The sequence below is a fragment of the Sinocyclocheilus anshuiensis genome, unplaced genomic scaffold, assembly GCF_001515605.1.
Source record: "Sinocyclocheilus anshuiensis isolate Anshui unplaced genomic scaffold, SAMN03320099.WGS_v1.1 scaffold723, whole genome shotgun sequence".
Classification (NCBI taxonomy): Eukaryota; Metazoa; Chordata; class Actinopteri; order Cypriniformes; family Cyprinidae; genus Sinocyclocheilus; species Sinocyclocheilus anshuiensis.
Window position 1 is genome coordinate 60,602 of NW_015551048.1, and position 21,184 is coordinate 81,785.

Consider the following 21,184-nt stretch of genomic DNA (forward strand, 5'->3'; position numbering starts at 1 on the left):
CTCAGATTCCAGATTTTCAAATAGTTGTATCTCAGCCAAATATTGTCCTATCCTAACAAACCATACGTCGATGGAAAGCTTATTTATTCAGCTTTCAGATGATGCATAAATCTCAATTTCAATAAATTTACCCTTATCTTGTTTTGTGGTCCATGGTCAAATATCATTAAGTTAATACAGCTTATTTTTTCAAATCAATTTGAAATATTAATAAATATTAAGATAATGTAATAAGATAAGCAATTATTCATTAATCGTCATTATGCCAACAGAGCTTATCAACATAACATACTACTGATTATGATAAATTATTACTTTGACTGGAGTAATATTTCATTGGGGGCATTTAATCTTAAATACTTGATTTGTGTACTTTGTCCACCACTGCATATAATTAATAACTAATAAACAACAGCATCACTATGCAGGGCATTGCACACAGCTGTGACAGGACCAGTTCAACTGGGACGATGTGAAGGTGGATAAACACAGAGAGAACTATTTAGGTGAGTATGGAGCTAGCAGCTCTAACTAGCCGCGGCTAGCAACCCAGTCTACACTAGTACTGTGTAAAACGATTCCCAAATATGCGATTATATTCATACAAGCACACTTATTGTGCACTTTACACACTTGAATTAATTAATAATCGCCGATTAGAGCGCATGTAACTGGTTTGTGCCAACATTTTGCAGTTCACAGGCTTGATAAACCTATTCAGAACGCTAATAGCGAGTAGTTGTGTAGCTTGATTGCATTTCTGTAAAGATATTACTGATGATAGCAGATTGTCTTCTGGGCTAAACATGTCTGCTGAATAAAGTTTTTCGCGTTTGTAGCGTAAATGCAGACATTCCTACCTTTTTCCTTGGTGTGATCTCTCATCACATCGTCTGCTTGGTTTATGTGTCGGACACAGCTGTGGCTCTTGTAGGTGTGTGTGTTGAACTTTCTACTAGTTAAGGTACCCAGAGAGACATGAGACGCGGTCGCACTTTACAAATCCTACTACGGCGAAGACTGAGCTTCTGAATATTAATAAGGTCTTGCAGGCGTTGCCTGGTAACCTGCTTGGAGCGTCCCGCAGGAGTCTCACTAGAGCGCATGCGCATTGCTGAAGCGCAGGCCAGGTCTATGAATATTTAATATGACGTGCTGACGTCAGCGAGGCCTACTGTGTAAACGTGACGCAACCTGTTTAATATTCATAAGAAAATATCGTCATAGTAGGAGTCCTAATTTGATGTACCATTTTTTCTTGCCAAGACATTCAACTGACCTTTCGTGTTGTTTACATAGTTGCCTGCTTATCTTTTCTCTATCAGTCAGAAGGTCAGCATGAGCTTGGCATATTGATTCAGAGCTGCCATGCAGCAGGTTGTTATAGAAAACTAAAATTCGAACTATGAGCTATTTTTTGTTGCTGAAGATAAAAGAAACGTTAACTGAAATAAAATATAAAAACATATTTATTTCCACTAGCTGCCAAGGCAACATTTCTCATTTTTATTTAGTTTAACTTTAGTCATTAGTCAACTTGATGTAATAAAATAAGTAAAACTGAAATATAAATGAATAAAAACTATATAGACATATATATATAAAAAAAAACACTAAAAATGACTAAGATGTAAATTAAAATGGAAAATAACAACTGATTCAAAATATTGATAAAAGGGGTATATTTGTAGCAATAGCCAAAAATACATAGTATGGGTCAAAATTATCGATTTTTCTTTTATGCCAAAAATCATTAGGATATTAAGTAAAGATCATGTTCCATGAACATATTTTGTAAATTTCCTACTGTAAATATATCAAAACTTAATTTTTGATCAGTAATATGCATTGTTAAGAACTTAATTTGGACAACTTTAAAGATGATTTTCTCAACATTATGATTTTTTTGCACCCTCAGATTCCAGATTTTCAAATAGTTGTATCTCAGCCAAATATTGTCCGATCCTAACAAACCATACGTCGATGGAAAGCTTATTTATTCAGCTTTCAGATGATGCATAAATCTCAATTTCAATAAATTTACCCTTATCTTGTTTTGTGGTCCATGGTCAAATATCATTAAGTTAATACAGCTTATTTTTTCAAATCAATTTGAAATATTAATAAATATTAAGATAATGTAATAAGATAAGCAATTATTCATTAATCGTCATTATGCCAACAGAGCTTATCAACATAACATACTACTGATTATGATAAATTATTACTTTGACTGGAGTAATATTTCATTGGGGGCATTTAATCTTAAATACTTGATTTGTGTACTTTGTCCACCACTGCATATAATTAATAACTAATAAACAACAGCATCACTATGCAGGGCATTGCACACAGCTGTGACTGACATAAGGCACTTGAAGGTAATGGGCTCCTTTTCAGTGTCAAAATCAGAGCCATAATAGCACTTCACAACTTCTTTACTGTATCCTCAACAAAGAAAGATGATGCTACAGGCGACCATCACATATGATTTAAAGCTATAGCTCGTTTCAACTCACCTGACAAAAACCTGGAGATAAACCTAACATACATCGGGGAAAAGAAGTGATCAAATAGGGGGAGAATGTCTTTCTCCCTTCGCCTATAATCTTCCTCTCTCGCTCAGGTGACTGCTTTTCGCATGAGAGCCATTACTGATGCGTCGCTGGCGTCATCAGAAGGCGACGCACGCCTCGCAGATCTTTAGAACATCCGCGCGCCAAACCGCACATGATGTTGACATCGCGATCGCGTATTCTTACAGGGAAACGCCTCACGGACTATTTAAAGAAAATAAACAATTTTGTCACGTCGTACTGAATGGAACGTGGTCGACGCCCTAGTGTTTGCAGTGATTGAAAAGCGCTTCATGTTACATGTATGATATAAAAGCAGGCGGGTTCCCGGATGTTGTGGAAAACCAAGTCCTGGTTGTTGTGCTGCACATGTGTGTAAAACATCTTTCAGTGTGTTCAGCAGAAGTCATGTTTGGCTCATCGAGATCTGGAGGGGTGAGGGGGGGGTCAGGACCAGTTCAACTGGGACGATGTGAAGGTGGATAAACACAGAGAGAACTATTTAGGTGAGTATGCAGCTAGCAGCTCTAACTAGCCGCGGCTAGCAACCCAGTCTACACTAGTACTGTGTAAAACGATTCCCAAATATGCGATTATATTCATACAAGCACACTTATTGTGCACTTTACACACTTGAATTAATTAATAATCGCCGATTAGAGCGCATGTAACTGGTTTGTGCCAACATTTTGCAGTTCACAGGCTTGATAAACCTATTCAGAACGCTAATAGCGAGTAGTTGTGTAGCTTGATTGCATTTCTGTAAAGATATTACTGATGATAGCAGATTGTCTTCTGGGCTAAACATGTCTCTTTGCTGAATAAAGTTTTTCGCGTTTGTAGCGTAAATGCAGACATTCCTACCTTTTTCCTTGGTGTGATCTCTCATCACATCGTCTGCTTGGTTTATGTGTCGGACACAGCTGTGGCTCTTGTAGGTGTGTGTGTTGAACTTTCTACTAGTTAAGGTACCCAGAGAGACATGAGACGCGGTCGCACTTTACAAATCCTACTACGGCGAAGACTGAGCTTCTGAATATTAATAAGGTCTTGCAGGCGTTGCCTGGTAACCTGCTTGGAGCGTCCCGCAGGAGTCTCACTAGAGCGCATGCGCATTGCTGAAGCGCAGGCCAGGTCTATGAATATTTAATATGACGTGCTGACGTCAGCGAGGCCTACTGTGTAAACGTGACGCAACCTGTTTAATATTCATAAGAAAATATCGTCATAGTAGGAGTCCTAATTTGATGTACCATTTTTTCTTGCCAAGACATTCAACTGACCTTTCATGTTGTTTACATAGTTGCCTGCTTATCTTTTCTCTATCAGTCAGAAGGTCAGCATGAGCTTGGCATATTGATTCAGAGCTGCCATGCAGCAGGTTGTTATAGAAAACTAAAATTCGAACTATGAGCTATTTTTTGTTGCTGAAGATAAAAGAAACGTTAACTGAAATAAAATATAAAAACATATTTATTTCCACTAGCTGCCAAGGCAACATTTCTCATTTTTATTTAGTTTAACTTTAGTCATTAGTCAACTTGATGTAATAAAATAAGTAAAACTGAAATATAAATGAATAAAAACTATATAGACATATATATATAAAAAAAAACACTAAAAATGACTAAGATGTAAATTAAAATGGAAAATAACAACTGATTCAAAATATTGATAAAAACGAATAGTTTTGATAAAATAAATGTTTTTAATATAAATTAATAAAAACTAGTAGGTTTTAATATAGTTAATATAATTATTTTCTTGACAGTTAAGCAAAATTTCCACTGAAGTCTAATTACTATAATGCAAATAAATAATAATAATTCTATTATTATTCTAAAAAATATTCCAGATATTCTATTCTAAAAAAAAAATAATAATAAAAAAAAAGAATTCTCACTACAGGAATTCATAGTTTTTTTTCTTTGATTAAAACTGATGTAAATTAAATGCAGTACAACCAATATTGCAATTATGTAAAAATACAATTTAAATTAAATATTTCTGACAGTCTAATCTGTGATAATATATAATATGTTTCAACATCGTAATACCGAGAATGAGATTAATGTGCTTTACAGTGATGAAAATGTCTGAAAATTTGTCATGAAAATCATGTGACAATGCAAAAATCCTAATGGTCCTGAAGGTCATATATTTCTTTGTCCTTAAGCTAAATATAAATATGATGAAATATGACTTGTGTTAGATTTACCCAAGTTCCTGTGTTGATTTGTTATGTTCTTTTTTCCTCAGGGAATTCCCTCATGGGGCCGGTGGGCCGGTGGCAGAAAGGGAAGGATTTGTCGTGGTACGCCAAAGATAAGAAGAGCGGCGCGTCTCTGTCTAAAGAGCAGGAGATGGCAGTGGTGCGAGAGGCGGAGCACGAGGTCATGTTAGCAACGCTGTGAGTGTGATTGATTCATCAGGCAAGCGTGGAAGAAAATGAGCTCGCATCTCAAATGTTATGTATTTTCGTCTATTTTAGGGGTCATAAAACAATCAAGAGACAACCAACTGGCCTTACCAAAGAGGTTTGCATTTGTAAACATCCAAACGAGAACATTTCAGGGATTTGTAGCATTTCTCGTTGCTGTTTCTGACGCATATGTCATTGCTGCAGGATCTTGCAGATGTGTGCCGGACGGAAGGGGAGGCGGATGAACGGGACACGGTGGACAGGGCCTCTGGGCTCGGAAGCTCCAGGTGAAGCCAGTGCTGTATGTGTACAGGCTTCATGACAAGTTTGCTTGATCCAGACCTCTCTTTACCTGTTAAAGATACTGTAAAGTAAGGGTAATTGTATGGTGGAGTGTGGAATACTTTAGAAGTTAAACTTTGTTATTATCACAATGTCAAACATTGCAATTTCAGATTCGGTCCCGCTTTTTAATATGGTTTTCACTTGAGAAACTTTGCACTGCGTACATTGCTGCATGAAAAATAAAACTTAGATTTGGATTATGGATGGGTTATGCAATTTAATTGGCATTTGCATTGGAATAACAGGATTTTATTGAATTTTAAACATAGGTGATGCATTGTGGGAAATGTTCTTCCACCCTTGTCAACAAATAAATGTTCTATCTATCTATCTATCTATCTATCTATCTATCTGTCCTTCTGTAAGGCCTATAAACCTTTGAACGTTAAGGTTTTTTAAACAGCTTCTTTTTTTTTTACTTTTAAACAGAAAACGTAATGCAAATAAATATAATTCTCATCACAGGAATGCATAGTTTTTTTTTCTTCTTTAATTAAAACTGACATAAATGCATTACAGCCAATATTACAATAATGTGAAAATACAATTTAGATAATTTCATAATTATAACGCTCTAATCTTTGATAATATAATATTAAATGTCAACATTATAGTACATATTATACCGAGAATGAGATTTATGTGCTTTACCGTGACTAAAAAGTGCAGAAAAATGTGCAATTGCTTAATTGCCCGCACAACAAAAGGTAAAAGCAAAAAATGACTTGGTACACTTGGTACTGAATGAATATAAAACAGTGCCACTTGCCAAGATTGAACAATATACCTCGAGTACACAAGGTCTGACAATATTGTTAATAAATATTTGAATGAGCGCGTCTATTATTATATTCAGAGGCCACAAGAGAAATGCAAAAACTTTTGAAATGCATATTGATGTTAGACAAAATAAAATCACTACAGTTTGAGAAACAGCACTAGTTTGTAACTAGCTCTTCTAGCATTATACGTTACTTTCATTAATAAAAAGAATCTAATAGATGTGAGATTCTGGTGTTTTTCATCATCAGGGCAGGACCGAGAGGGATGGTGCTTTCCAAACAAGAAAAAGAAGCAGTAAAGATGGGCTTGCCAGTTTTCACGGTACATAGACATAAATACTTAGTATTGATACTAATTTGAATATGAGAATGTGTCATGGTTTCAATATCTCAACAATATGTGACCCTGGAGCACAAAACCAGTCATAAGGGTCAATTTTTTTAAATTGAGGTGTATACATCATATAAAAGCTGAATAAATAAGCTTTCCATTGATGTATGGTTTGTTAGGACAATATTTGGCTGAGATACAACTATTTGAAAATCTGGAAACTGAGGGTGCAAAAAAAAAAAAAAAATCAAAATATTGAGAAAAATCAGTTTTAAAGTTGTCCAAATGAAGTTCTTGGCAATGCATATTACTAATCAAAAATTAAGTTTTGATATATTTACAGTAAGAAATTTACAAAATATCTTCATGGAACATGATCTTTACTTAATATCCTAATGATTTTTGGCATAAAAGAAAAATCTATAATTTTGACCCATACAATGTGTTGGCTATTGCTACAAATATACCCCAGACACTTAAGACTGCTTTTGTGCTGCAGGGTCACATATTACAAGCACTGTAAACCACTGATCTTGTATTTATTGATTTGTTGTCAGCACCACAAAGCTGATAGACTGCAAGAAGCCAGTAAGACGCCTGAGGAAGCCCACAGACCTGATAAAGAAGATAAAAAGGATAATATATACGTGTTTGTGTGGTTCGTTTATGTGGAAGATTTTTAAAAATAGAAAAGAAGAAACATGAGAATTCATGACTACAAAAAAGGACACTACTGACAAAGACCACGGTATCTAAGTTGAGTACTGATATTAATTACAGATCTGACAGAAAGAAGAAGAGTAAAAAAGAAAAGAAAAGCAAGAAGAAAAAAAAAAGAGAAAACGAAGCACAGAAGCAGAAGTGACTCTTCAGATTCCGACTCTGAAAGCTTCAGTAAAAGGTCAACTGTCTATAGTAAACTAAAGCAAATGCCTTTGAAAAGAAAAGCAAGAAGAAAAAAAAAAGAGAAAACGAAGCACAGAAGCAGAAGTGACTCTTCAGATTCCGACTCTGAAAGCTACAGTAAAAGGTCAACTGTCTATAGTAAACTAAAGCAAATGCCTTTATTACTTTTGGTTGAAGCTTGTTTATAAATTGTGAACCTACAGAAGTAGTTTTCCTTCTCTGAGGTGTAACGCAGTCGGATCACAAGAGGGCGTTGTAACACAATTCTATTGGTTTTAGTTCATCACATCTTTTAGTTTAGAGTTTCCTCTTAGAGAGTTTTTTGACAACAGTGGTAGAACTATGTTTGGTTTGAAGAAAATGATCACAATGTGGCTTTATTAAAAAATGTAGTGAGCTGTTTTCTAAAGTATTATTTATTTCTTTACACTCCAAAGCAATTTGCAAGTAAGACTAATATATAAGCACAGGGGCCAGTTGCATAAACTTAGCCTCTATGTTAAGACAGTGTCTTAAGAACCAGTTTGAACAACTAGCAGTTAACCAAGGGGTAATCAGTCTTATATTTTGGATTCAACTTAGACTAATCTGCATTTTTATATAACCGAATTAAAAAATTTTGACCAGTCTTAAAGAACAAAATTAGATGACTAACTTTTAAGACTAGTCTAAATCTTTTATGCAACCGGCCCCACAGATTTTTAGTTACAATCTTAGTAATGTGTTAGATTTTAGGTAATGTATTCTGACTACTTTTTGATTATTTCTAGACTTTTTACCCAAGTCATTTTATCACATAGATTTGAATGGGATTAGTTTGTTCCATGTTGATATATATATATATATATAAAAAGAACAAAGAGAAAGAAAATGTATTCCATTCCTTATCAACATCATAAAGTGCATTTAACGTTACATGATGCCAGGGTTTTACTTGGCTGGGGTTAATGGAAGAATCGCAGGCAGTTTGTGAGTTGATGAAAAGCTAATAAATAATAAAAATAATAATTCAAATAAATTATTTTAATATTTAAACAATCAAAATAAAACACGTGAATGCTAAAAATAGAAGGTTTATTTGCTTATCTACATCATGTCAGTGTGAAAATCAGAGAACAGTAAACGTGAATGTGTTGTTAAAATATTGAAGTATTAACTTAAAGGGTTAGTTCACCCAAAAATGAAAATTAGCCCATAAATTACTCGCCCTCAAGGCATTCTAGGTGTATATGACTTTCTTCTTTCAGACGAATCCAGTCGGAGTTATATTAAAAATGGTCTTTGATCTTTCAAGCTGTTTAATGGCACTCAGCGGGTGTTGCATGCATCAGTCCAAAAGAAGTGAAATAAAAAGCGCCCATCCATAAAAAAAGTGTCTCACACGGCTCCGGGGGGTGAACAAAGGCCTCCTGTAGCGAATCGATGCGTTTTTGTAAGAAAAATATCCATATTTAAAATGTAATAATCACTTTAATGTAGCTTGCGCTCACTGTTGTACAAGGTACAAAAGAATTTAAAAAAATACAAAATTAAAACCGGATCAAGAAAATAAAATTTGGTTGGCCAGACAAGGCCTGAAATTGAAACTATGAGTCAAAATGGTGAAATTGTCAACTAAGTTACCTGTAAATCCATACAGTTTATCTGTAACATTAGCAAAAACATATTTTTCTTTGCAATATCAAAATGGTGATTAATGATTAATTTCGGCAACCAACAGATAAAATATATCAACTGAAACCAGTAGTTGATTTATTGAGAGAGCATTTTCTTGACACTTTTTCCTGATGTGAAATGTGCCCTAACTTATAGAATGACTCTTATATTCACATTATGCCTCAGTGACGGTAGATGAGGACAGGCTCTTCCTCATAGTCCATGTCTCACTTATGGTTTCCCCTCAAACGGAACCAAACTTCCCATGCTCACCAGGAATAAATGATTGTCTTGGTGTGTTTTGTTCTCCCCAGGCGTAGAAAGGATCCCCGGGACCACCATGGTCCTAATCCATCAAGGAGCAGTCAGAGTGGAGCCGGAGCCCGTGACAGCCATTCAAGAGGGGGGCTAAAGGCCGAGCACAGGACCCTGACCCCCCCTCACCAGCACCGCCGGCACGACACGGACTCGTCCTCTGATGGACACCGCGCTGGTCGAGGCTCCCCGGCACAAAGCTACCGGCGGCGCCATGATAGCAGCTCAGACGACTGATGCCCCGCTATCCACACCTCCTCACCCTGAGAACGGATCCAGTCGCCTCTTTGTCAGACTCTGGACAACTTAGGCCACAAGACATGGCAGAAGTGTGTGTGTGCGTGTGTGTGTGTGTGTGTGTGTGGCAGACTGATAAGGATTTCTGGGTGCATTACACTTATCCTGTAAATGTAGAGTAAAACACTGTCGTATTTGGTGCGTACAGCACTCATTCTGGACACAAAGTGCGACTGCATTTCCTTTAGTAACTGTACTTTATAAAACGGATAGTTCCGGTCCTTGATTCTGATTGGTTGAGCCACGTTCGAAGCTGTTGTAAATTACTCTACAAACATACACCTTTGTTTACATTTGTGTGTCGCTTGGCAAACACTTTGTTGCAACCACAACTGATTCATTGTTTGGTGGAAGAATAATGTTTTTACTAATATCATTACACTTTATTTGCTCTGTTTTATTTTGTGAAACCGTACTACGTATATGGAATAACCGTTTTATAAAAGCAATAAACCCCGTGAAGCCATGGTTTACAGTGAATTTATAACAACAACGCCCCTTAGCTGTTATAAATTCACTGTAAACCACGGCTTCACGGGGTTTATTGCTTTATTTTAAGGTCGATTCTCAGGAAATCTGTCCAAAATATGTCTTTGGTCACATTTCATCAAATTTTGGCTCAAGAAAATGAAGCTTGATTTAGGATATTAAAATTGAACATCAACATTTTTGACTTAATTTTCCCCAAAAATACTTGAATAAAAATGAGTAATACGCAATTTGTTGTACTGAATTTATGCAAATTAAAAAAATATATTTTTTTAGTATAGCAATCAGAAAAAGATAGAATGAAAATTTGGAACGACAAAAAACTAAAATTTGAAAAAATATCACAATGCAAAAAATGTTAGTAGTCGTAAATATAGGCTTTGAAATCGAATTACTTTATTTTTTTTTATTTTGAGGTGAAATGTAACCTGGACATGTTTTAGTCTTTGATGTATAAATAGAAAACACAGCAGACGTGAACACTTTTTATTCTTGTAAATGTTTAGTGAAAAAGTTTTTTACAACAGTGTCGTTGAATCATCAATTCACCTCAACACCTCAAACTTTTGAAAACGGGTTTCAAAGTGCGACTTTTTGAAAACGACAGTTATATCTGTGTAAACTGTGAAAATGCAAATGTTCTGTGAAACTGTGAAAACATTGATGTTATGCACATGCGTATTATATGTTTGCGTTGTTTCTTCACAAAGTGACATCGCCACCTACTGGTCTGGAGTGCATAATACAGCGTTTTTAGTAGTTGTCTTAGATCTGTGTGAACAGGAATCATTTTGACCACGTTGTCTGCACGCGAAAAACACAAATGAAAACTTTACACAGCACATCTGTCATTGCAGCAGACTAATAAGAATTTCTGAGTACATTACATTGAACCTGTAAATGCGGAGTAAAAACGTACCGGCCAGACTAGTTGGTGTGTACAGCGCTCTCATTTCTGGAAAGTGTGAACGCAGTTTGTTTAGTAACTAATTTTTAAGGTTAAATCTCAGGAAATCTGTCCAAAACATGTCTTGGGTGACATTTCATCAAATTTGGCTAAAGAAAATGAAGCTTGTTTTAGGCTATTAAAATTGACCATCAACATTTTTAATGTTATTTTCCCCTAAAATACTCAAAGTGATTAATATGCTGTTTGTTGCGCAACTGTGTTTGAATATGTGCTAATTCTGATTTTACTGAAATCAGAATCACAGGAAAATTTGGAATGACAAAAAAGGTATTATGTAGTTTTGCTGTAAAATTTGACATGAAAATAATATTGCAATGCAAAAACTGTCTATAGTCCTATTTATAGGCTTTAAAATAAAATGTCTTTTTTTCCTTTGGATTGACTGAAGATGAAGAGAGAAAACAGTGTATATGATTATAGCAGACACAATCACTTTTCAGTCAAATAAACCGTGTTTTTACAACGTGGCGTCGTCGACTCGCTAATGCACCTCGACACCTCAATCCTTCAGATATTGTTTTCTCAATCTGTTTTGTTCTTATGTTGAGTGCTGCTTCCTGACTGTTGGAATGTACTCCTGTCGCTATAATAGAGCGGAGTGTTTGCATTTGCATTGAGTTTGCTGTGAAAGGCGGCATTCTGTTGGCTGGCACCTGGGGCCGTGCGAGAAAAGAGCAAAGCACAGACAAAAGACGAGTGCAAAAATCCAGGCCCAGGGATGGCCTGAGCACCACACACAAACCCCAAGCCGCTGGAGCAGCAGGAGTGGGCTGAACAAAAGCCACCCTGTAAGAGAGCCGGCCAAAGGGAGCGGAGGAGAGCAGAGACCCCTCCTTTTCCCACCATCATGCCTTCCCTGCCATGTATTACTGGCTTGGCTGCATTATCCATGGCAGCCTAATCGGGCCAAAGGAACGTTGTCCTAGATTGCTTTCCCTCCCCCTCGTTGGGCCGAGCGCCCCGGCGCCTGATTCCAGGCTGCTGACCCCGCAGGCCCGGCCGATCCTATTTGTCACTTATTAAAGGCGAGGGAGGTGTTTGGGGAACTGGAGGCCGTTTCAGTGGAGAATTAATGACAGCGACACAGAACACCCTCACACCAGGCACACTTACCGCAGATCTCTCTACCCTCCCATCAACTAAACGCCCAGTCGCTCACCAGAGGTGCTTCCCTTCCGTGTTCAATGCTGAAGCAACCAAACACAAGCCCGGTTCAAGAATCAAAGTTCTGAGGGGCATTTTCATGACAAAATTTACACGACAGCGTTTTGAAAGAGCAAACTTTTTTTGTTATTGTCTCCGTGTAAAATACAAAAATGTGAATTTGTGAAAAAAAAAAGCGTATTAGTGTGTCTTTAAAGAGTGACATCGCCAACTACTGGCCTGGCATGCATAATACAGCATTTCAAGTTGTTTTTGTGTCATCTAGTACATGAGAAATGTAAAGGAAAACTTTTTTTTAGTACACAGTCATGCAAACGTGTATGAAAGCCCGTTTCTGCCACTGAATAAAAAATGTAAAAAAGGTTATTTTGACTTTTTATCTCACAATTCGGACTTTTTTTCACAGAATTGTGAGATATAAACTCGCAATTGAGAGTTAAAGTCCAATTTTGAGGGGGCGGGGACTGATATGTTCCCAGAATTGCGACTTTACGTCTCGCAATTGCGAGTTTATATCCAGTGTTGGGGGTAAAGCATTACAAGTAACGCGAGTTACATAATCAGATTACTTATTTCAAGTAACTAGTAAAGTAACGCACTACTTTTTTAATTTACTAGAAAATATCTGAGTTACTTTTTAAAAAAAGTAATGCCAGTTACTTTGTTTTCCCATGTATTGACTGACAGCTCTCCTGTCCCCATATTGGGAGAAATCGGGAGTACAGAGGCGTTGTGTGCGCTGTGTGAACATGATGTTACTGTAGTTCTAGACTAAATGTGAATGTGCATTAATTCATCCCACTCACAAAAAACAGATTTAGTATTCATCAAAATGAATTAAAACAGTGAAATGCAAACTCAGAATATGACGCAAACCTGCAATAATTAAATGTTACATAACACAAATGTATCTAATCCCATTGTCTTTGCTGCTGACCTTTGATGATCCAGTTCAACCATACTAATAAGCAAAAATGACTTTAGATAAACTAACAATTTTTATTGCTGAAGAGTGTTTCTTCTCCTGCGTTCTACTGTGCAGATGTGAATTTACTTTTGCTTCAGCCTGAGGTTTATTAATTACACTTTTTGCTGTGAAAGGGCTTTTACATTTGCTATAAATATAATTTTTATATTAAAAACAATCAAGCCCTGCTCATATTTAAAAAGTAACGCGAAAGTAACACAAAAGTAATGTAACGCATTACTTTTCATACAAAGTAACGTAATTAGTTACTTTTGTAGGGCGTAACGCAATATTGTAATGCATTACTTTTAAAAGTAACTTTCCCCAACACTCTTTATATCACACAATTATGACTTTTTAACTCACAACTGCGAGTTTATATCACGCAATTCTGAAAAAAAAAGTCCGAATTGTGAGATAAAGTCGCAATTACCTTTTTTATTCAGTGGCGGAAACGGGCTTCCATAAACGTGCCCTTAATGCACATCTATTTTGGCATATATTTTTGTTCTGTCCAATGCTATGGTTATCACTATGTCAGTCATTGCAATTTCGAGAGTAATTGGCAGCACTCCCTTTATAATCACGCTTATCTCAGTTCATCGAGATCTCTCGAATTTCCTAAATATAAAGTTCCTTTATAATCATTGAAACTCTGCACTGCACAATGAAACGCTTTACATTGTGTCTACACTTTGTTACAATGAGAGGATTCGCCGCAGAACTCAGCACTGGACAAGAACACTGGCATTTTGAGCCGGGAGAGGAACGCCTCTGATTGGCCATCGCGTTCTAGAAATCAACAGATATGTCTGTGATTGGCTGTATTGCTCAACACTGCAAAAACACATTGTAAATAAAAATAATACATCTCCATAATGCAAACACAAATATGTGATAGAATGTTAACCTTCTAGACTAGAGGATGTAGTATGTAAATTATGAATTAGCCTAATGTTTTGTGAATTTATAGGGTAAAACAGGGTAAGATGTCCCCCTTTGTTATTTATTTAATAGATTGCTCAAAATCTTTGATGAACAGCCATTCTCTTCGTAATTTTGTCATTTCATCTAAATAGCAACATTTGTGAGATTTAGTCAGCTGAGGTTAATCGATCTAATTTTTGTATCTGGAAAATACCGATCCATGGCATGGTGTTATGTTATGAATATTGAAGTTTTTTTTTTGTTAATGAGGAATTTGTGGATGCATCAATGTTTTTAGGCTAATATAGTGAGCTCATTCCATTTAAAATCATAGTTAAAATATAAGCAGTTAAATGCTATGTAAACATTTATATGCCTGTGAAGAATAGTAATAGAAAGACATCTCTGTAATTGGCAACAATGCTGCAAAAAAAATACAAAAAAACATTGTAAATGGAAAACTTTTGATGTTAGTCAGACAGCAAGACTACTATATATAGCACATATACAGCACTTCCAAGAAAATAAACGACATTTTCAAGGAAAAAAAAGGCAAAATGAAAAACAAATATTTTTGTTTAGCTACTAATAACTGTAATTGATGACAAATTTTACATTATGCAATTTTGTCGTGGTACAGAATTGTTCCGTTTTTTTCAGTTTACTGTAAAACTAGTTACAAACCAGTTGCAGGCTTTTTTAAACACTGCAATGTGTTTTTTTCTGAAGAGTGAAAAAGTGATAAAACTATTCCAACTAAACTACATCCAAACAGGTGAGTGTCTAAAAGCAGGTTTCAGAAGGTAGTTCAGTTTCAGTTTAGCTTTGGACCCTAAAACAGAAATTACAACGCAATTATAAGGTTTTGGGCTGATATTTTTTTTTCGTTTAAACCAAACTAATGTACATTCTAATGTTTAACCGCCATGCTTATATGTATATATTTTTTAGTTATCTTTTTTAGTGAGCTACCTTGTTCAATTATTGATGCCACTGCAGTCAAGATTTATTTCAGGGCTGCTTCAGAATAACAAGAGGGCAAAAGTAAGTCCAGTTATACTAGTATCTTTAATTACAGTGCATTTCTGTCAAAATGAAAAAAATAAAATAAAATAAAACATAGGTTAAGAGTCACATTATACAACATTTTGCTAAGAGATTCACATAATTTCGACCCAAAGTAATCAGTGTCTACCAAATTAGAGGTTAATTGGGAAAGAGAGAGAGAAAAAGATAAATAATAAAGTAACTTTAAAACCATCAGCCTTTACATTGTTTAACATTGAACATGAAGATTATTAATTTGAAACGGGAGTCTCGGTTTGTCATAAAGGCACTACGGCTAGTCTGGGGGAAAATTACATCTACATGCACAACAGAAAGCTCATTGATATTATTAACATGCCAACACTCTGGAGATATGTTTTGGGTTATGTCCTAAAACAATAAAAATGCACAAATGATTTTTTTTGAGAGATCAAGTTATAAGCATGTGGTTAGATGAGACTGTTGTTTATTCCAAGTGGTGGTTAGATTTGGAGTCCAAAATAAGAAATCGAAAGTAACACTTAAACCGAGTGTCAAAACAACATGAATTTTAACGCTAGGTGCATAAAACCAATCTTTCAGTTTCTCTTTCTGGGTAAATCTTAAAAAAAAAAAAAAAACATTTTCAGGTCACATTTAACCACCCATAAATAAAATAAACATAATATTTTGCATATAGAAAATGAAACCTATTTTTGCAAAACAATTCCATTTTTATATCGTCACATTGTTTTCATGAAACAACCTCAAGTTCCTCTAAAAAAAATAAAAATCTCATTACTGTTACGTGTCTGAATGTATTTGTTACTTGAATGTATTTACGTGCCTGAATGTATTACTTCACCCTCCTACAAACCTTGATTAACCTGAGCCACGCCAACATTTCTCCCACATACTCACAACAAAACATCTGTTGTGTATTGGGAATCTCATAACAGAAAAATCTTTGTGTAGCTGTCTTCACAACTCTATGGCTCCTAAAGCATCAAGACAGTAAAGCTAGCGGTCACTTCAGCCTTTGCTGAGAAGACAGTGTAATCGTTTTTGGTTTCTTTTCCTGGAAATTGAACCGTTATATGTGCAGGTAGTGTCTGTAATGTTTGATTTCCCGTACTCCGTTCAAGACAAACATAACAGCTTCGTTTACAGTACGTCTAAGAAAGAGTCTTATTAGAAGCACAATAAAATAATACATGCGCAAGATTCAAATGAGACCTGAAGTGACGTTCTTAAAACTCTTTCCAATGACTCGGGCAGTAAGAACGGGAAAAAAAGACGAAAGGCTTGCATAATGGTGCTCAAAAAGCTGCCTCACAACAAAAAAAGATTTACATTAAATGAGAGAGCAACACTGTGACTGTAGGGCCCTATTCTTCCGTGTTAATGGGGTTTGAAATGAGTGCAGCTTCCAGCACCGTTTCTTTAAAAACAAAAGAGTAAAGCAAGTGTTGAGAATATCGAACTAAGGTTGTTATTTCTGGTTTTTCAGTTGATTGGACAACCAGTCGAGTCCTTCATAGAGGCCGTCGCCGCTTGTGGCGCATGTGGCCTGAATGTACCAGTTCCTGTGCCGGAGCGAATGCAGCCCCAGCTTGTCCGTGATTTCTGCAGCGTTCATGGCGTTCGGTAGGTCCTGTCGGACAAACACGTGTCAAATGTGTAACTGGAAAGAAGTGCATGTAATCAGTTGAAAGCTGTTAGTACCTGTTTGTTGGCAAACACGAGCAAGACTGCTTCCCTGAGCTCATCCTCAGCCAACATCCTCATCACCTCCTCTCGCGCCTCATTCACACGCTCTCTGTCATTGCTGTCAACCACAAAGATCAGACCTAACCCAAGAAGAAAAAACAAGCAGATTAATAGACTGGTGTGAGTGACAGAAATGGCTAAAAATGGAACTGACATCAGATCGATTACACAAAACATTTTTTTTAATATTTTGTCCCAGGCATAAATGTGACCCTGGACCACAAAACCAGTCATAAGGGTCAATTTTTGAAAATTGAGATTTATACATCATCTGACAGCTGAATAAATAAGAGTTCCATTGATGTATGGTTTGTTAGGATAGGACAATATTTGGCACAGATACAGCAGAATCCGAGGGTGCAAAAAAATCTAAATATTGAGAAAATCGTCTTTAAAGTTGTCCAAATTAAGTTCTGAGCAATGCATATTACTAATCAAAAATTAAGTTTTGATATATTTACGGTAAGAAATTTACAAAATATCTTCATGGAGCATGATCTTTACTTAATGTCCTAATGATTTTTGGCATAAAAGAAAAATTTACAATTTTGACCCATACAATGTATTGTTGGCTATTGCTACAAATATACCCCAGAGACTTAAGACTGCTTTTGTGCTCCAGGGTCACAATTAAGAATTTTGGCATAAACATGTAAATTACATGCATTAAAATGATTGTCAGTGAAAGAAAGTGAGTGATTAAATCATTTAATACAAATAAATAAAGAGTCGTTCTGATATTATTGATCAGAACATCTCTTTTCCCGTCCCTAAAAATGTACACATTTGCACAGTCTTCTTGCAAACACTCATTTAAATGTCATTTTGTCAACTAGGTGGCTACAGCACATTGAAAATATACATAAATCACATTTAGCAAACCGAACTATTTTGAAAGTGCGTCACGAAGCTCAGTGCAAGAAGTCCATACTGACAAAAACTGTCCAAACGTGCAGATTCGTTCGGTCTAGGTGTATTTTGAGATAACAGTCAGCTAACTGTAAACCACAGTGGCATGTTGGAATCCCCCCACATTTACAAACCCAAACCTATGACCCAACCGATCTTATAATGTCATTGCAGCAACCTGATTAACAAAAACAGACAGTACTACTGACAGAGGTTTCTGGCAACAGTCAACACACACAGATTACATAAAATCAACTGGACTTCCCAACATACTGTATGACTTGGGGAAAACTCTCACCTTGTGTGTTCTGGAAATAATGGCGCCACAAAGGTCGAATCTTATCTTGACCACCGACGTCCCAAACTGTGAAACTTATATTCTTGTACTCCACAGTTTCAACATTAAAACCTTGAACACAAAACAGAAACCACATATAAGCATTCATTCGCTTTTCAGCCGCTAATATCGGGAAATAGATCTGTCACCTAGGGCTGCACGATTAATCAAATGCGATTGTCATGCGCATTTTGTTAGTAATGCCGGTTCTGTAATCAGCAGTAAATCATCATCACGTGCTTTCAGATGGAGCAGCATTTACTACACAGAGCCGTAGTTCACTGACAAGTTACGCAAAAAATTAAAAATAAATAAAAATAAAAATTCGAAGACGATTTTATTGCGCGATTCTGAAATCGTTGGCGATAATGACAGCTGTTTGCATAGCTTCTCAGTGAACTACGGCTCTGTGAAGTAAATGCTGCTCCATCTGAAAGCATGTGAAAATACCACTCGTGCAGCCCTACAGTCACCTACCGATTGTTGGGATGGTGGTAACAATCTCCCCCAGCTTCAGCTTATACAGAATCGTCGTCTTTCCAGCAGCATCAAGACCCACCATAAGAATTCTCATCTCTTTCTTACCGAAGACTTTAAAAAGGTTTGCGAATAAGTTGCCCATGTTTGCCAGACGCCTTTCTCACTCCACTGAAACAGAACAGGACAAAAAGCTCATTAAAAGCACTGTCTTCCAACAGGATCGAATGTAAAGTAATCAATACACATACATAGTGTAAATGACCCTATACACACCACGGTTATGAATAAAGTGGCTAAACTAAATGTGTCACTCAAGTTCACAGCATACCTGGCTCTCCGAGTATAACAGGTACAACAACTGACTCTTTAAACAAACCAGGAAAAGCTGCAAAAAAGCTCTCATGAAAAAATAACACACACACAAGTCTTTATAATCATTTATTTTAATAACAAATCTGATCTGACTCCATAGCTTGGACAAGCATTCCTAAAATAATACTTACTATTCAGAGGCGATAGCAGAAAAGTGTAGAATCATATCTTATCCGTTTAGGGACAAATATAGATTTCAGTGAGGTTTAACTTTTCAGGTCCCTATAATTATTTCAGATAATAAGTTGATTAAACTAGTTTTTGTGGTTGATTATTAAAGGCGATACTCAGACATAGTATTTAAAAACAAAGTTGAGCTCAACAGTTGAAACAAGTTTATGTATTAAATCATTTATGCAACATTAGTTACTTCAGAAGTAAAGTTGACTGAATTCATAGATGTTTGTTTCCTTTGTCACAGACACTCGGAATTAATTCGGATGTAATAAACACCGAAATTCTCATTCTAATCTTTCCCCCCCCCCACGGGTAACATATCACACAATACTATGTGTCGTTTGTTAGCATGGTGGTAACGTTTCGAATACTAAATACGTTTTTCAAAAATAAAAACTCACAGTTCAAGTTTCCTCCTTAACTTCAAGGCGCTTCCACCCTCAAGATGGCGGGTTTCCGGCCACGTCAGTGCGTCATGCATCACTTCCGCCGAGAAGGTGATGTTAAACAGCAGAGAACTCTGTAGGTCAGGTTTGGTACCACACGTGTTTGGTGCTTTTAAAAAAAAATGGTTTTCACAATTTGTGACTCGAGTACAACACGCACACACGTAAAGCAATATGTTACACTGCTTTTTGAGCGATTTAAAATGTGCTTTATTGTGGTTATGTCGATGTAACGGACTTGGCATGTTAACATTTGCTCTCAAAGGCAATTATGATTGTCTCAGCATTTATGTTATGGCAATAAAGATTAAAAAAAAAAATCTTTAAATAAAAGAGGCCATTTTGGGTGGCCATTCTACAAAAAAAAAAATAAAAATAGAGTAGTAGTAGTAGTAGAAGTAATAATAATAATTAGGTAATATTAAAAAAAGATTTGTTCAAAAGTGCAACTATAATTCTGTCTCATTTATCACATTGGAAATAGATGTCTAATCAAGCTCATTGCTCGGTGTCCTTTGCCGACTATGCTTGACTTTCAATTCAGTGCTTGAATTTATATTTAGGCAAGCCCACTGTTTCATAATTTTGTTCTTTTTGAGATGAGCACAATATTTGTACACCTAAAAATGTCATTTTTATTATTCTTGCTTTGCAGGCGTTTTAGGCACATCGTTGCTTCTTATGCATACAAAGGCGCTAATTCATTTGTGTGGCATCAAAGTATGTTGAAAGCAGAAAGCTCACTTTCTCAAGGCCAGGTTAACAGCTGCTGCACCTCTGGGGGTGGACGTTCGAGACCCCAGCTCCCCGTCTCCTCCACGCTGGCACAGACATATTAATAGTGCAGCGAAGAAGCACAAAGCTTCCTGTGTGTGAGGTGATGGGTGCATGTGTAAGAACTACATTGTGACAAACTGACTATTGCTGAATCATCAGGCAGTAGATTGATGTTGATTTTGAAAATGCAACCAAAAAATTAACATTAATATATAATGTATAAATATATTATTTTTCATAATGTCATGTTTAGATGAATAAAAATCGACATAATCCATATTAACTATAACAACATTGCCGTTGTAGATATAATGACTTATATTTGTATGTAGCATAGAAACTAGTGGTTAACTAACATGGTTTGTTCAATAGCCAATGCCAGTACCATTATGTAAAGTGCAGGGATATATAGCATATTACAATTTAATAAAACGAGATTTGCATATCATATCTAAAATTGTAAATGAACAGTTATTTTACACAACTAAACATTTTGTAAATATTATTATAAAACGGAGAGTTCCGGTCCTTGATTCTGATTGGCTGAGCCACGTTCGAAGCTGTTGTAAATTACTCTACAAACATACACCTTTGTTTATGTTTGTGTGTTGCTCGGCAACCACTTTGTTGCAACCACAACTGATTCTGAGGAACTACATTGTTTGGTTGAAGTATAATGTTTTTATTAATATCATTACACTTTATTTGCTCTGTTTTATTTTGTGAAACCTTACTACGTATAT

The 21,184-nt window shown here is 36.1% G+C and overlaps 3 protein-coding genes across 8 annotated transcripts in view; 1 reads left to right on the forward strand and 2 right to left on the reverse strand.

Annotated features, from left to right (window-relative positions):
• guk1a (guanylate kinase 1a) overlaps window positions 1-3,672 on the reverse strand; it is a 14,825-nt gene extending 11,153 nt beyond the window's left edge. For 2 of the 5 annotated variants that reach the window (XR_001631152.1, XM_016451672.1), the window contains exon 1: window positions 2,520-3,419. Coding sequence is in view for 4 of the 5 variants with exons in the window: in XM_016451672.1 (XP_016307158.1) it covers window positions 2,520-2,553 (34 nt within the window). In the remaining variant the exon portion in view is untranslated. Of the gene's footprint in view, window positions 1-860; window positions 1,093-2,519; window positions 3,421-3,440 lie in introns of those variants that run through there. The other 3 variants (XM_016451675.1, XM_016451677.1, XM_016451674.1) reach the window with 3 other exon arrangements.
• LOC107661889 (multiple myeloma tumor-associated protein 2-like) lies at window positions 488-9,842 on the forward strand. Its single transcript, XM_016451671.1, has 7 exons — window positions 488-506; window positions 4,836-4,986; window positions 5,068-5,113; window positions 5,203-5,285; window positions 7,014-7,088; window positions 7,235-7,357; window positions 9,333-9,842. Exons 2-7 carry the CDS (start codon window positions 4,847-4,849, stop codon window positions 9,568-9,570), a joined length of 705 nt encoding a protein of 234 aa, XP_016307157.1. The 5' UTR covers window positions 488-506; window positions 4,836-4,846; the 3' UTR covers window positions 9,571-9,842.
• A 6,456-nt stretch (window positions 9,843-16,298) lies between these two features.
• Window positions 16,299-19,717, reverse strand: arf1 (ADP-ribosylation factor 1). Of its 2 annotated transcripts, none has more exons than XM_016451678.1 (5): window positions 19,620-19,717; window positions 18,667-18,837; window positions 18,151-18,261; window positions 16,899-17,023; window positions 16,299-16,827 (listed from the first exon to the last, which is right to left on the reverse strand). In XM_016451678.1, the coding sequence occupies exons 2-5, from the start codon at window positions 18,809-18,811 to the stop codon at window positions 16,666-16,668; spliced, it is 543 nt and encodes a 180-aa protein (XP_016307164.1). In that variant the 5' UTR covers window positions 18,812-18,837; window positions 19,620-19,717; the 3' UTR covers window positions 16,299-16,665. The 2 variants fall into 2 exon arrangements, with proteins under 2 accessions (XP_016307164.1, XP_016307165.1); XM_016451679.1 differs by lacking the exon at window positions 19,620-19,717 and adding an exon at window positions 18,998-19,192.
• Between the last annotated feature and the right edge of the window lie 1,467 nt (window positions 19,718-21,184).

Excerpts from the sequence above, each read along its gene's own strand:
- arf1 (XM_016451678.1), bottom strand. The coding sequence starts at position 18,811 with ATGGGCAACTTATTCGCAAACCTTTTTAAAGTCTTCGGTAAGAAAGAG. Across the intron at positions 17,024-18,150 it reads TTATTTCCAGAACACACAAG|GTCTGATCTTTGTGGTTGAC; the intron begins GTGAGAGTTTTC and ends TTCTTGGGTTAG. Across the intron at positions 16,828-16,898 it reads TCGTGTTTGCCAACAAACAG|GACCTACCGAACGCCATGAA; the intron begins GTACTAACAGCT and ends TTTGTCCGACAG.
- LOC107661889 (XM_016451671.1), top strand. The coding sequence starts at position 4,847 with ATGGGGCCGGTGGGCCGGTGGCAGAAAGGGAAGGATTTGTCGTGGTAC. Across the intron at positions 5,114-5,202 it reads CAACTGGCCTTACCAAAGAG|GATCTTGCAGATGTGTGCCG; the intron begins GTTTGCATTTGT and ends TCATTGCTGCAG. Across the intron at positions 7,358-9,332 it reads TCTGAAAGCTTCAGTAAAAG|GCGTAGAAAGGATCCCCGGG; the intron begins GTCAACTGTCTA and ends TGTTCTCCCCAG.